The sequence below is a fragment of the Biomphalaria glabrata genome, chromosome 1, assembly GCF_947242115.1.
Source record: "Biomphalaria glabrata chromosome 1, xgBioGlab47.1, whole genome shotgun sequence".
In the NCBI taxonomy this organism is placed as follows: Eukaryota; Metazoa; Mollusca; class Gastropoda; family Planorbidae; genus Biomphalaria; species Biomphalaria glabrata.
The window spans coordinates 37682902-37696126 of record NC_074711.1 but is presented as its reverse complement, the minus strand read 5'-3'; the positions used below and the strand labels follow the sequence as shown (position 1 = coordinate 37696126).

Sequence of the window (13225 nt, the reverse complement as noted above, 5' to 3'; positions counted from 1 at the left end):
AAGTAAAAGTGAATTTACATTTATTTATAGTTTATTTCCCAGCAAGAAACCACGTAAGATTTAACTGTAGTCTCTTTTCGTAACATTGGTTTATTGCTAATTAGGAGTACGTTAACAATGACTACAACTTGGTTTGAAAAAAACAAAAATCAACGCTGTTTTTGTTTTGTTTTCGTTTGGAGGTTATTGAAATATTATTTTTTCTGGCACAAGTTAGGACATGTCTTGGTGTATCTCAAGAAGCTGCCGCTCCGAGCATCATACACCAAAGCTACGCTACTGTTATGAAGCCACAAAGGCTTGGTTCCAGTGGTTTCGAAGAGTTATTTTTTTTAATGAGGATGCGTCCTGTGACACATATCTCGGAATTTTTTTTAATTTCTATCACCCCCCCTCCCAAGTCAAAAAGATTTTGGCCCCCACTGGTTTTCTAACTGTAATATTTCATTTTGGCCGACTGCTCGAGGAATGAACTTTGCTAACAACAACAAAAGATCACGTTTGGTTGTACTTAGGCCTCTCTTTTTTGTTCCCGCTATTTCAATGTATGCAACATTTCTGGCGAACCGCTGCACTGCAACGCCAAGGTGCACTGGGGGGAGGGGAGTAAAAGTATTGGAGGGGTAATAATGAGGAGTTGGGGGGGGGTGTGAAACAGTGGGAAAAAATGCTAGCTGCATTCCCACCTACTCTGTTGCAATTGGAACGTAACATTTGGCTTTGTGTTTACGTCATGTCAAGCCATAATGTCTCGCTCAAGTCAAAGTTGATAAGTGTTGGCTTTACGTGTTATAGGGACTTTTGGTTGTTTGTTTTTAAAGTGCAACCTTTAGAGTTCAATCGTGATAGTTTGAAGTTCCAGTTAACTATCAGTATGACTATTTAGACTCTACATACAAATAAAAGCCGGAGCTAACAATCGAGAAGAGCAGCATGTAAGTTGTGGCCTAGGCCTAGATCTAGTTCTTTGTTGACATTTTGACTTTTTTATCTACAGTTTACGAAATACGTTTGAGCGATAAAATATACAATTTGATGACATGCCTTAAAATGTGTGGATCTTTCATTTTCCCTTGAGTGCCTTTCATATTTCCCGCTTTTACAGATTGTACTCTCAATCTAATCAAAATCTAATCCATCCTCTAAAATGTATCTCAGTAGGTCTGTATTTAGGTTTATACATAATATATCCCCATCTTTGTATTTAGAAATTTTATTGTTTTTGTGTACAATTTAAAAAACAACCTATAAGAGAACATACTACAAAGCCAACAAGTTTTGTTCTGACGTCTACAGAGTAAACAATTAGGAAAGGGAGAGAAGCGCTAATTGTCAAACTTTTTTTCCCTTTTCTATTTTATTTATTTACAGAAATACAATTAAAAACGAATCTGATTCATTTAATATTGAAGAATTTCCCATGCAACAATAATTGATAATTAAAAAAACAGACTTAAAAAAACAATACGTTTATGTACGTTTAAATGGGCCTCTTTTAAAGGTAATTACTTCGCTTAGGGCTTAGGGTAATGTCTAGATTTTAGGATTTAGGGTTGATATATACTATCGCTAATACACCGTGCAAATTATGAAACATACATTTGTGAATTGGTATATTTCTGGATTAATAGAATATATCTAATTTTGTTGCAAATGAAACCATATCTAGCTAGGCCTATATTTCACGTAACAGAACACTTTAACATGTTCTAATACAAACCATTAAACACAAGGAATTAAACTTAAACTTTGCTGTAAGTGGACATGAGATGAGAGTTGTTTACTTTCTACAACGTAAGGGAATAGGACAACATCCAGAATCAATATTGTACTTTTATTACAAAACTTACATCAACTCACTCTGTCTGTATGGTTTATACAAGTTATTTCTCCGACACCCAGTCCCGGATTAAGCTGAACTTTGGAACAATTATTTCTTTTACGTGACAATACAAGAATCAATAAAAGTGTTTACCAATCATTTAATTAACTAATGGTAATTCCTTATTTTCTTTGGTATCTTGAACAAGTGAAAGAGATCTTACTTGACAGATGGGGTGGTATAACTTGAATTAGCCCCCATGAGGACTCTTGAGCCCTGATTGAACATTTTTTATGCATTTAAAACACTATCAAGTTAACATTCACAAAGATACCTCTTCTTCCCTCCCCCTTTCACAACTGTTCCAGAAAAATGATAGGATCATAGCGCATTGAGAAAGTGATAGGATCATAGCGCATTGAGAAAGTGATAGGATCATAGCGCATTGAGAAAGTGATAGGATCATAGCGCATTGAGAAAGTGATAGGATCATAGCGCATTGAGAAAGTGATAGGATCATAGCGCATTGAGAAAGTGATAGGATCATAGCGCATTGAGAAAGTGATAGGATCATAGCGCATTGAGAAAGTGATAGGATCATAGCGCATTGAGACAAATGATAGGATCATAGCGCATTGAGAAAGTGATAGGATCATAGCGCATTTAGAAAGTGATAGGATCATAGCGCATTGAGAAAGTGATAGGATCATAGCGCATTGAGAAAGTGATAGGATCATAGCGCATTGAGAAAGTGATAGGATCATAGCGCATTGAGACAAGTGATAGGATCATAGCGCATTGAGACAAATGATAAGATCATAGCGCATTGAGAAAGTGATAGGATCATAGCGCATTGAGACAAATGATAAGATCATAGCGCATTGAGAAAGTGATAGGATCATAGCGCATTGAGACAAATGATAAGATCATAGCGCATTGAGAAAGTGATAGGATCATAGCGCATTGAGACAAATGATAAGATCATAGCGCATTGAGAAAGTGATAGGATCATAGCGCATTGAGACAAATGATAGGATCATAGCGCATTGAGACAAATGATAAGATCATAGCGCATTGAGAAAGTGATAGGATCATAGCGCATTGAGACAAATGATAAGATCATAGCGCATTGAGAAAGTGATAGGATCATAGCGCATTGAGACAAATGATGATCATAGCGCATTGAGAAAGTGATAGGATCATAGCGCATTGAGACAAATGATAAGATCATAGCGCATTGAGAAAGTGATAGGATCATAGCGCATTGAGACAAGTGATAGGATCATAGCGCATTGAGACAAATGATAAGATCATAGCGCATTGAGAAAGTGATAGGATCATAGCGCATTGAGACAAATGATAAGATCATAGCGCATTGAGAAAGTGATAGGATCATAGCGCATTGAGACAAATGATAAGATCATAGCGCATTGAGAAAGTGATAGGATCATAGCGCATTGAGACAAATGATAAGATCATAGCGCATTGAGAAAGTGATAGGATCATAGCGCATTGAGACAAGTGATAAGATCATAGCGCATTGAGACAAGTGATAGGATCATAGCGCATTGAGACAAATGATAGGATCATAGCGCATTGAGACAAATGATAGGATCATAGCGCATTGAGACAAATGATAGGATCATAGCGCATTGAGAAAGTGATAGGATCATAGCGCATTGAGAAAGTGATAGGATCATAGCGCATTGAGAAAGTGATAGGATCATAGCGCATTGAGAAAGTGATAGGATCATAGCGCATTGAGAAAGTGATAGGATCATAGCGCATTGAGACAAGTGATAGGATCATAGCGCATTGAGACAAATGATAAGATCATAGCGCATTGAGAAAGTGATAGGATCATAGCGCATTGAGACAAATGATAAGATCATAGCGCATTGAGAAAGTGATAGGATCATAGCGCATTGAGACAAATGATAAGATCATAGCGCATTGAGAAAGTGATAGGATCATAGCGCATTGAGACAAATGATAGGATCATAGCGCATTGAGACAAATGATAAGATCATAGCGCATTGAGAAAGTGATAGGATCATAGCGCATTGAGACAAATGATAAGATCATAGCGCATTGAGAAAGTGATAGGATCATAGCGCATTGAGACAAATGATGATCATAGCGCATTGAGAAAGTGATAGGATCATAGCGCATTGAGACAAATGATAAGATCATAGCGCATTGAGAAAGTGATAGGATCATAGCGCATTGAGACAAGTGATAGGATCATAGCGCATTGAGACAAATGATAAGATCATAGCGCATTGAGAAAGTGATAGGATCATAGCGCATTGAGACAAATGATAAGATCATAGCGCATTGAGAAAGTGATAGGATCATAGCGCATTGAGACAAATGATAAGATCATAGCGCATTGAGAAAGTGATAGGATCATAGCGCATTGAGACAAATGATAAGATCATAGCGCATTGAGAAAGTGATAGGATCATAGCGCATTGAGACAAGTGATAAGATCATAGCGCATTGAGACAAGTGATAGGATCATAGCGCATTGAGACAAATGATAGGATCATAGCGCATTGAGACAAATGATAGGATCATAGCGCATTGAGACAAATGATAGGATCATAGCGCATTGAGACAAGTGATAGGATCATAGCGCATTGAGACAAGTGATAGGATCATAGCACATTGAGACAAGTGATAGGATCATAGCGCATTGAGACAAATGATAGGATCATAGCGCATTGAGACAAGTGATAGGATCATAGCGCATTGAGACAAGTGATAGGATCATAGCGCATTGAGACAAGTGATAGGATCATAGCGCATTGAGACAAATGATAGGATCATAGCGCATTGAGACAAATGATAGGATCATAGCGCATTGAGACAAATGATAGGATCATAGCGCATTGAGACAAATGATAGGATCATAGCGCATTGAGACAAATGATAGGATCATAGCGCATTGAGACAAATGATAGGATCATAGCGCATTGAGACAAATGATAGGATCATAGCGCATTGAGACAAATGATAGGATCATAGCGCATTGAGACAAATGATAGGATCATAGCGCATTGAGACAAGTGATAGGATCATAGCGCATTGAGACAAGTGATAGGATCATAGCGCATTGAGACAAGTGATAGGATCATAGCACATTGAGACAAGTGATAGGATCATAGCGCATTGAGACAAATGATAGGATCATAGCGCATTGAGACAAGTGATAGGATCATAGCGCATTGAGACAAGTGATAGGATCATAGCGCATTGAGACAAGTGATAGGATCATAGCGCATTGAGACAAATGATAGGATCATAGCGCATTGAGACAAATGATAGGATCATAGCGCATTGAGACAAATGATAGGATCATAGCGCATTGAGACAAATGATAGGATCATAGCGCATTGAGACAAATGATAGGATCATAGCGCATTGAGACAAATGATAGGATCATAGCGCATTGAGACAAATGATAGGATCATAGCGCATTGAGACAAATGATAGGATCATAGCGCATTGAGACAAATGATAGGATCATAGCGCATTGAGACAAATGATAGGATCATAGCGCATTGAGACAAGTGATAGGATCATAGCGCATTGAGACAAATGATAGGATCATAGCGCATTGAGACAAATGATAGGATCATAGCGCATTGAGAAAGTGATAGGATCATAGCGCATTGAGACAAGTGATAGGATCATAGCGCATTGAGACAAATGATAGGATCATAGCGCATTGAGACAAATGATAGGATCATAGCGCATTGAGAAAGTGATAGGATCATAGCGCATTGAGACAAATGATAGGATCATAGCGCATTGAGACAAGTTATAGGATCATAGCGCATTGAGACAAGTGATAGGATCATAGCGCATTTAGAAAGTGATAGGATCATAGCGCATTGAGAAAGTGATAGGATCATAGCGCATTGAGAAAGTGATAGGATCATAGCGCATTGAGAAAGTGATAGGATCATAGCGCATTGAGAAAGTGATAGGATCATAGCGCATTGAGACAAGTGATAGGATCATAGCGCATTGAGAAAGTGATAGGATCATAGCGCATTGAGACAAGTGATAGGATCATAGCGCATTGAGAAAGTGATAGGATCATAGCGCATTGAGAAAGTGATAGGATCATAGCGCATTGAGAAAGTGATAGGATCATAGCGCATTGAGAAAGTGATAGGATCATAGCGCATTGTGAAAGTGATAGGATCATAGCGCATTGTGAAAGTGATAGGATCATAGCGCATTGAGAAAGTGATAGGATCATAGCGCATTGAGACAAGTGATAGGATCATAGCGCATTGAGACAAGTGATAGGATCATAGCGCATTGAGAAAGTGATAGGATCATAGCGCATTGAGACAAGTGATAGGATCATAGCTCATTGAGACAAGTGATAGGATCATAGCGCATTGAGAAAATGATAGGATCATAGCGCATTGAGAAAGTGATAGGATCATAGCGCATTGAGACAAGTGATAGGATCATAGCGCATTGAGAAAATGATAGGATCATAGCGCATTGAGACAAATGATAGGATCATAGCGCATTGAGACAAATGATAGGATCATAGCGCATTGAGACAAATGATAGGATCATAGCGCATTGAGAAAGCTAAAAGCTAAAGAAAAAACAAATTTGTAAAAATATTTCTAATCGCAAAGATTTGTGTCTAGGTCATTAATATGTAATATTACAAGACTGATCCAAACTAATTGATACAATTGCACTAAATATAAGCTGTTTTTTGTATTTTTGAATGTGTATCAAGGTATTATATAGGTATTATCAAGGTATTATATATTAAACATTTTAATAAATGTGATACAATAATAATAAATTAATGTTATATAATGCGTTTGTAGAAGATTAAATTAATTCTATTGAGTTAAAAAACAACAAGGATGTGGGAGAGGGGAGAGAAACGTGTTCTATTTCTGAGGATATCGTAAATGTCAGAATGTCTCACTGACTCACTCATATATATTGTATCTAGACTGGACATGGAGATCTTTTAACACTACAAAAAATGTCGTGAAATTTTTTTTAAAGTTGAAACAAGGCGTTGTTTTGTAAAGTAGTTATAAGCAGTAAAGTTATTTTTTCAACCCTAACCTATGTAAGATATAATTTAATTTTTAGATCTAGATCTAGTAATTGAACATTAAAAATGAGAGTTCTATAGTCTCATAATTATTATTTTGCAATTTTCAGGTACATAATCTAAAAAGATCTAGGTAATCAATCTATGTACATAAGATGATTAAAATCAACAGACATGAATTATTTCGATCTAGTATTTTTGAAACATTATCTCAATGGTTACTAACAGGAAATGGCTTTGTTTAATATATTTGCGTGAATATATAGTTCTGTAATTAATAGCCCATTCTAAAGAAAAACAGGGAAATGATTTTGCATTATTTCTAAACTTTGAAAACTAAAGATCATTACTTTTCTAAGACAGAAAAGATTGATTGGGGCGACATCCCTTATTGCCTGAAAAAGAGCTACGTACATAAAAAAAAAAATTATAGGTCTGTGAATCGATCAATCGCGGATAAGAATTTGTTTCCGATTTCCAGTCTAGATATAATACATACAAGTCTATGCTCTCACTTATATTAGGTTTTGATGTCTCACTTATATTAGGTCTTGATGTCTCACCTACATAACGTCTTGATGTCTCACATTAGTTAGAAGCATGCCATAAAAAATATGAATGTATTTTTTTTCTATAAATAAAATACACTAGTCGACCGGCGGCGTAGCATACGCCGCTATTTTGCAGGGGCGGCCTTAGGCCACTGCAATCTATGCGACCGCAGTCAGCCCGCACTTTCATAGGACCCGCACTTTCATAGGATCCGCGCTAATTCTAGGTGTATAAATTATTAAATTAAACCATTTTATAACTTCTAACAGATTTCCCATGGCCTCCTGTCGATTTACCAGGAGCTCCTGGAAATCTCCTGAAATTGCAAAATATACGAAAAAGTCCTGGAAATATCTGGAAATTATTAAAATCTTTTGAAAACTCATACAAATCTCCTGAAATATATAGACAAAAATTGTCATTTTGGGGTGTCAATCAATATGGAAAACGCCAATCATACGCGCGATAAAAAGAATGGCATTATGCAATACCCGTAATTGTGGAATCTAGTGAAAGAAGCTCAAACTAATGAAGAATTACTTGAGGTCAACAATTGTTGTAGATAGATTGAAACATTTGGTAATTCTTGCTATTGAGCATGATCTATGTAGGAAACATAATTATTATGATATACTCTATGACTTCGCTACACGCAAGACTCGTAAAGTAGTTCTGTACGTAGTAAAGAATGAATAAAATGCAAAGACGAATTTATTTTCTAATTAAAACTCTTAAATTTCACTTATTATCCGTATCCCTACCCAAACTTGGTCCCGCGAAATCCGTTTCCCTTAGGGCCCCACAATGGTTAAGTCCGGGCCTACTATTTAGTGACGGGTGAATACAAAGTAGATTTCTTGTTCTCCTCCCTCCCCTCTTTTTTTCGCAGCATGCTAAAACTACGTGGGGTAGAAATAAAAAAGACTTTTGGTCACAACGGTTTAGTCTGCTATTTTGTGACGGGTGCATACTACTTGTTCTCCCCTCCCCACCCCTCTTTTTTTTTTCGTAGGGTCACTCTAGTTCGTCCGACTTGGGTGTCCAAACTCTTGAGCCATGAAGAATATATATAGATTATTTGTGCATTCATTGGGTAGCGAAGTGAAGATAAATAATGTTTATTACAGTGACAAGAGATTTGAGAGGATCACAATGAACATAAATGTCAGTCTTGGCTGTCAGGTCTTTCAGCCCAAGCTTGCCTGGTCCCTCTAGCCTCACTTTCCTTCACAGACCGGGTCGTTCTCTAGCCTTCAAGAGCGGGTCTCTAGCCTTCAAGAGCGGGTCTCTAGCCTTCAAGAGCGGGTCGTTCTCTAGCCTTCAAGAGCGGGTCTCTAGCCTTCAAGAGCGGGTCTCTAGCCTTCAAGAGCGGGTCTCTAGCCTTCAAGAGCGGGTCTCTAGCCTTCAAGAGCGGGTCTCTAGCCTTCAAGAGCGGGTCTCTAGCCTTCAAGAGCGGGTCGTTCTCTAGCCTTCAAGAGCGGGTCTCTAGCCTTCAAGAGCGGGTCTCTAGCCTTCAAGAGCGGGTCGTTCTCTAGCCTTCAAGACCGGGTCGTTCTCTAGCCTTCAAGACCGGGTCGTTCTCTAGCCTTCAAGAGCGGGTCTCTAGCCTTCAAGAGCGGGTCGTTCTCTAGCCTTCAAGACCGGGTCGTTCTCTAGCCTTCAAGAGCGGGTCTCTAGCCTTCAAGAGCGGGTCTCTAGCCTTCAAGACCGGGTCGTTCTCTAGCCTTCAAGAGCGGGTCTCTAGCCTTCAAGAGCGGGTCTCTAGCCTTCAAGAGCGGGTCGTTCTCTAGCCTTCAAGAGCGGGTCTCTAGCCTTCAAGAGCGGGTCTCTAGCCTTCAAGAGCGGGTCGTTCTCTAGCCTTCAAGACCGGGTCGTTCTCTAGCCTTCAAGACCGGGTTGTTCTCTAGCCTTCAAGAGCGGGTCTCTAGCCTTCAAGAGCGGGTCGTTCTCTAGACTTCAAGACCGGGTCGTTCTCTAGCCTTCAAGACCGGGTCGTTCTCTAGCCTTCAAGACCGGGTCGTTCTCTAGCCTTCAAGAGCGGGTCGTTCTCTAGCCTTCAAGAGCGGTCGCCTCCACAAAACAACAGGGACTTCTTCTTAACATAAACAACTTGTTGATCAGACAACCTACAAAGATGACATATAAAAATGTAAAATCCTAGAACTCATAATATGTAGCAACATCATAAACAACTTAGACAAACATAATGTCCTTAGCCTACTCCATACCAACGTGGTCTTGGGAAATTTAGATCATGTGAAACACAACTAATAGGACTAATTGATGATTTTTCAAAAGGTTTAGATGATAGTGAGAAAATAGATGCTATCTTACTAGATTTTTCCAAGGCTTTTGACAAAGTTCACCACCAAAGTTTGATTAAAAAATTAAAATACTTTGGCATTGATGGTCCATTGCATCAGTGGATTAAAGATTTTCTGATAGGGAGAGAACAAACTGTAATAATAAATGGCTCTAAATCAACCCCAATAACAGTAAACTCAGGTGTACCTCAAGGAACAGTCTTAGGTCCACTACTATTTTTAATTTACATAAACGATTTACCGAATTGCATTAGTTCAGGAACAAAAGTCAGATTATTCGCAGACGATTGCATAATATATAGAACAATAAAAACAACACAAGACACAGATATTTTACAAAGAGAATTAGATGAATTACAGAAATGGGAATCAAATTGGAGCATGTCTTTCCACCCAGAAAAATGTCAGTTATTAAGAGTAACAAAAAAACTAAAACTTTATTCCACTTATCTTATTCATGGCAAACCAGTAACACAGACTAAAAACGCAAAATACCTAGGTGTTATAATAAATGAAAAACTGTCATGGAATACCCATATTGATGAGACTATCAAAAAATCAAACAAAGCATTAGTGTTCATTAAAAGAAATTTCTATAAATCGAATAAGAACATAAAATTAGAATGTTATTTAACTTTGGTTAGGCCAATAATAGAATATGCATCCTCCGTTTGGGACCCCTCAACTCAAGAAAACATTAAGAAAATGGAACAGACATAAAATAGAGCAGTGAAATTCATAACAAACGAATATTCACATTTGACTACAGTAACACCTTTAGTAAAATCACTATATTTAGAAAGCCCTCAGGATAGAAGACTTAAAAGTAAAGTAGCAATTATACATAAAAACACTGAACCATAATCTTCAAATACAAAATTTAATAAAATACCCTGAAAGACACAAAGATAAAGGCACATTCCTTGATCCATATGCTAGGACAAATTTGTACAAATGCTCTTTCTTCCCTAGTGCTATTAGAGCATGGAATGGGTTGCCTCAGCTAGCCAGGAAAACTAGTGACTTGGCAGAATTTAGGTCATTTCTTAATATGCATGACTAAAAGCATGACGTGTAGGACGTAATCATCTTTTTTGAAGTAACGTCTGTATCATATAAGATAAGATAACTTACGCTGCTTCTCACCTTTCTGAACGGTCTACTGGCGATGTCCTTTTTTACCCTAGACAAAACAAAGTATGGTTCTGGTGGTGGGGTGATGAGAAAGAGACGGATGAGAAAGTTTGACCAGTGCATGACGTCCATTGAGGAAAGTCATACTCTTCATGACGGGAAGTCAATAGTTTTTCCAGTTCTTTTATCGTCCTATTGTTAAAGTCAGGACCTTGCCAACTTCATGTTTCTGTGTCAGAGTCTACGTCTGATACGATCACCTTTTAGGGAAGCTATAGCACCAATTCACCAAGGCGTATTCTTGTTCCCTAATCTTTAGTAGTAGGGAGTGCAACACAGTTGCTAATAATGAAGTGTCTTCATCTAGTATCTCATTCATGATGCAATTTCATTCTCGGTAGGCCTACTTTTGATGGCTCAAATGAGCCCCGCCTATTTAGGAAGGGGATATAAATAAATATAAAGATTTAAAATGTGTGTGTGGGGGTGGGGGGATCGATTGAATATTTCTAAAAAAAAACAAAACCAGGAAACGCGTCCATTTGTCTCTGTCTCTCATAACGATTTGTTCATCACAAACCTATTAGGCTTGTTACATAAACGTTATTCTTGTGTTATTCTTTTATTAGTTTTCTGGACAAGACGCTTGCAATATTATAGATGAAACGTTTTTTTCTAGCTTTAGCATGTTACTTCTCCTAACAGTTGACCACGATTCACAGACTTGCTTTCTCTACTTTGTAGTGGCAGTATGTCTTGGTTTATTTAAGCTACAAAGTTGTTCTAGTAAGTTTTCCCTATGTCTGAAGTGAAACACCGGAAGGCTCTTTTCATCATTTCATTCTTCATGTACAAGTTACCATTTTGGAGTGGTCAACATTTGAGAGGTTTTAAGCGAAGTTACAACAGTTACAAAGTACAAACATTCTGAATATGCATCGTCTCAACAGCGTCTTCACTAGAGTTATTTGTTATTTTTTTTTTTATAAAGCTTATATCAATTCGGTCTGTCTGTCGGATAAATAGCTTGTACACGTTATTTCTCCGATACCCAATCTCAAATCAAGCTGAAATTTTGCACAATTATTTCTTTTACCCAACACAAGAATCAATTTTAAAAAATTACCAATTAGTTAATTAGTAAACTATTGGTAATTAGTTGTTGTAATTGTTAGGTATCTCGAAAAAGGGAAAGAAACTTTACTTGACAGAAGTGGAGGTATAAGCTGAGCTAGTTCCCTTCATAGGTCGCCGCTCAAAATTGTAATGAACAGTATATCACTATATTATCTGAACTAGTCATAAGAACCTCACTAGCAAAGTGGTTAGCCAGAGAAGGCTTGAGCGAAGAGTTCTTTTGTTTTTGTAAATGTTTTAAAAAATCAATTAGGATAAAATCCATCCAGATATCTCTTTCTTTCTTTCTCTCTCCCTCTCCCCCTTATTTCCCTACTGGTGCAGATACGAGATAGGATCATATATATATATATAACGTATTGAGAAAGCTAAAAGCATGAAATAGCGCTAAACAAAAGCAATTGATTCAAATAGTATGACTCCCACAGATTTATTGTTGTTGTTCTAAATCTATTACACATGACTTCTCCAATTTTTTTTTCCTTTGGCTTTTATGTTTTAATTTCAGGAGGAAATGTGGGTGTTGTGTTGTGGGTGTTGTGTAACGTGTTGTGGGTGTTGTGTTGTGGGTGTTGTGGATATTGTGTTGTGGGTGTTGTGTTGCGGGTGTTGTGTTGTGCGTTGTCTTGATGTGCAAGGACGGTGGTCAAAGGTTTTGAACATATTTATTTAAACACTGCTTATTAAATCTTGCTTTTAGAAAATGTGTAATTATGAGGCTCACATACTAAATGAATTTAAAAAAATACAATTTACGTATTCGGTAAATTATGTGTCACTCTTACAGAAAACATAAACGTCAATAATATAATATATACTCTAAATTTACGTAATTATAGTTCAATACAGCCAGACTGTTCATTTTTAAAACCCATTTCTTATGCACACTATTTGTACTATTTGTTACTCAGAATAGTTATACGTTCTTTCTGGAGTTATTGGAAAGACACAAAAATTGCATGTCCAGAATAAAATCTGTTATTATAAGCACTTCATTAATGAGTCCCAGTGATTGGTGGTTAGATCGACCTTTAAACCTATTAGGTTTCTTTCATTGATTTAGTTGAATGTAGTTTTGTTCTAGGTAATAAAGAAACGCAAACTACTGTCATCAAAAGTGACCAAATCACCCTCCCTATGATTTTA

At 37.4% G+C, this 13225-nt stretch overlaps 1 protein-coding gene across 1 annotated transcript in view; it reads left to right on the top strand.

Annotated features, from left to right (window-relative positions):
- The first annotated feature begins 691 nt into the window (after nt 1-691).
- Nucleotides 692-13225, top strand: part of LOC106068684 (cytochrome P450 26A1-like) — a 28233-nt gene continuing 15699 nt past the window's right edge. Inside the window, exon 1 of the mRNA XM_056035028.1 lies at nt 692-935. Within this exon, the coding sequence (XP_055891003.1) occupies nt 934-935 (2 nt within the window). The 5' untranslated portion in view covers nt 692-933. The remainder of the gene's footprint in view (nt 936-13225) is intronic.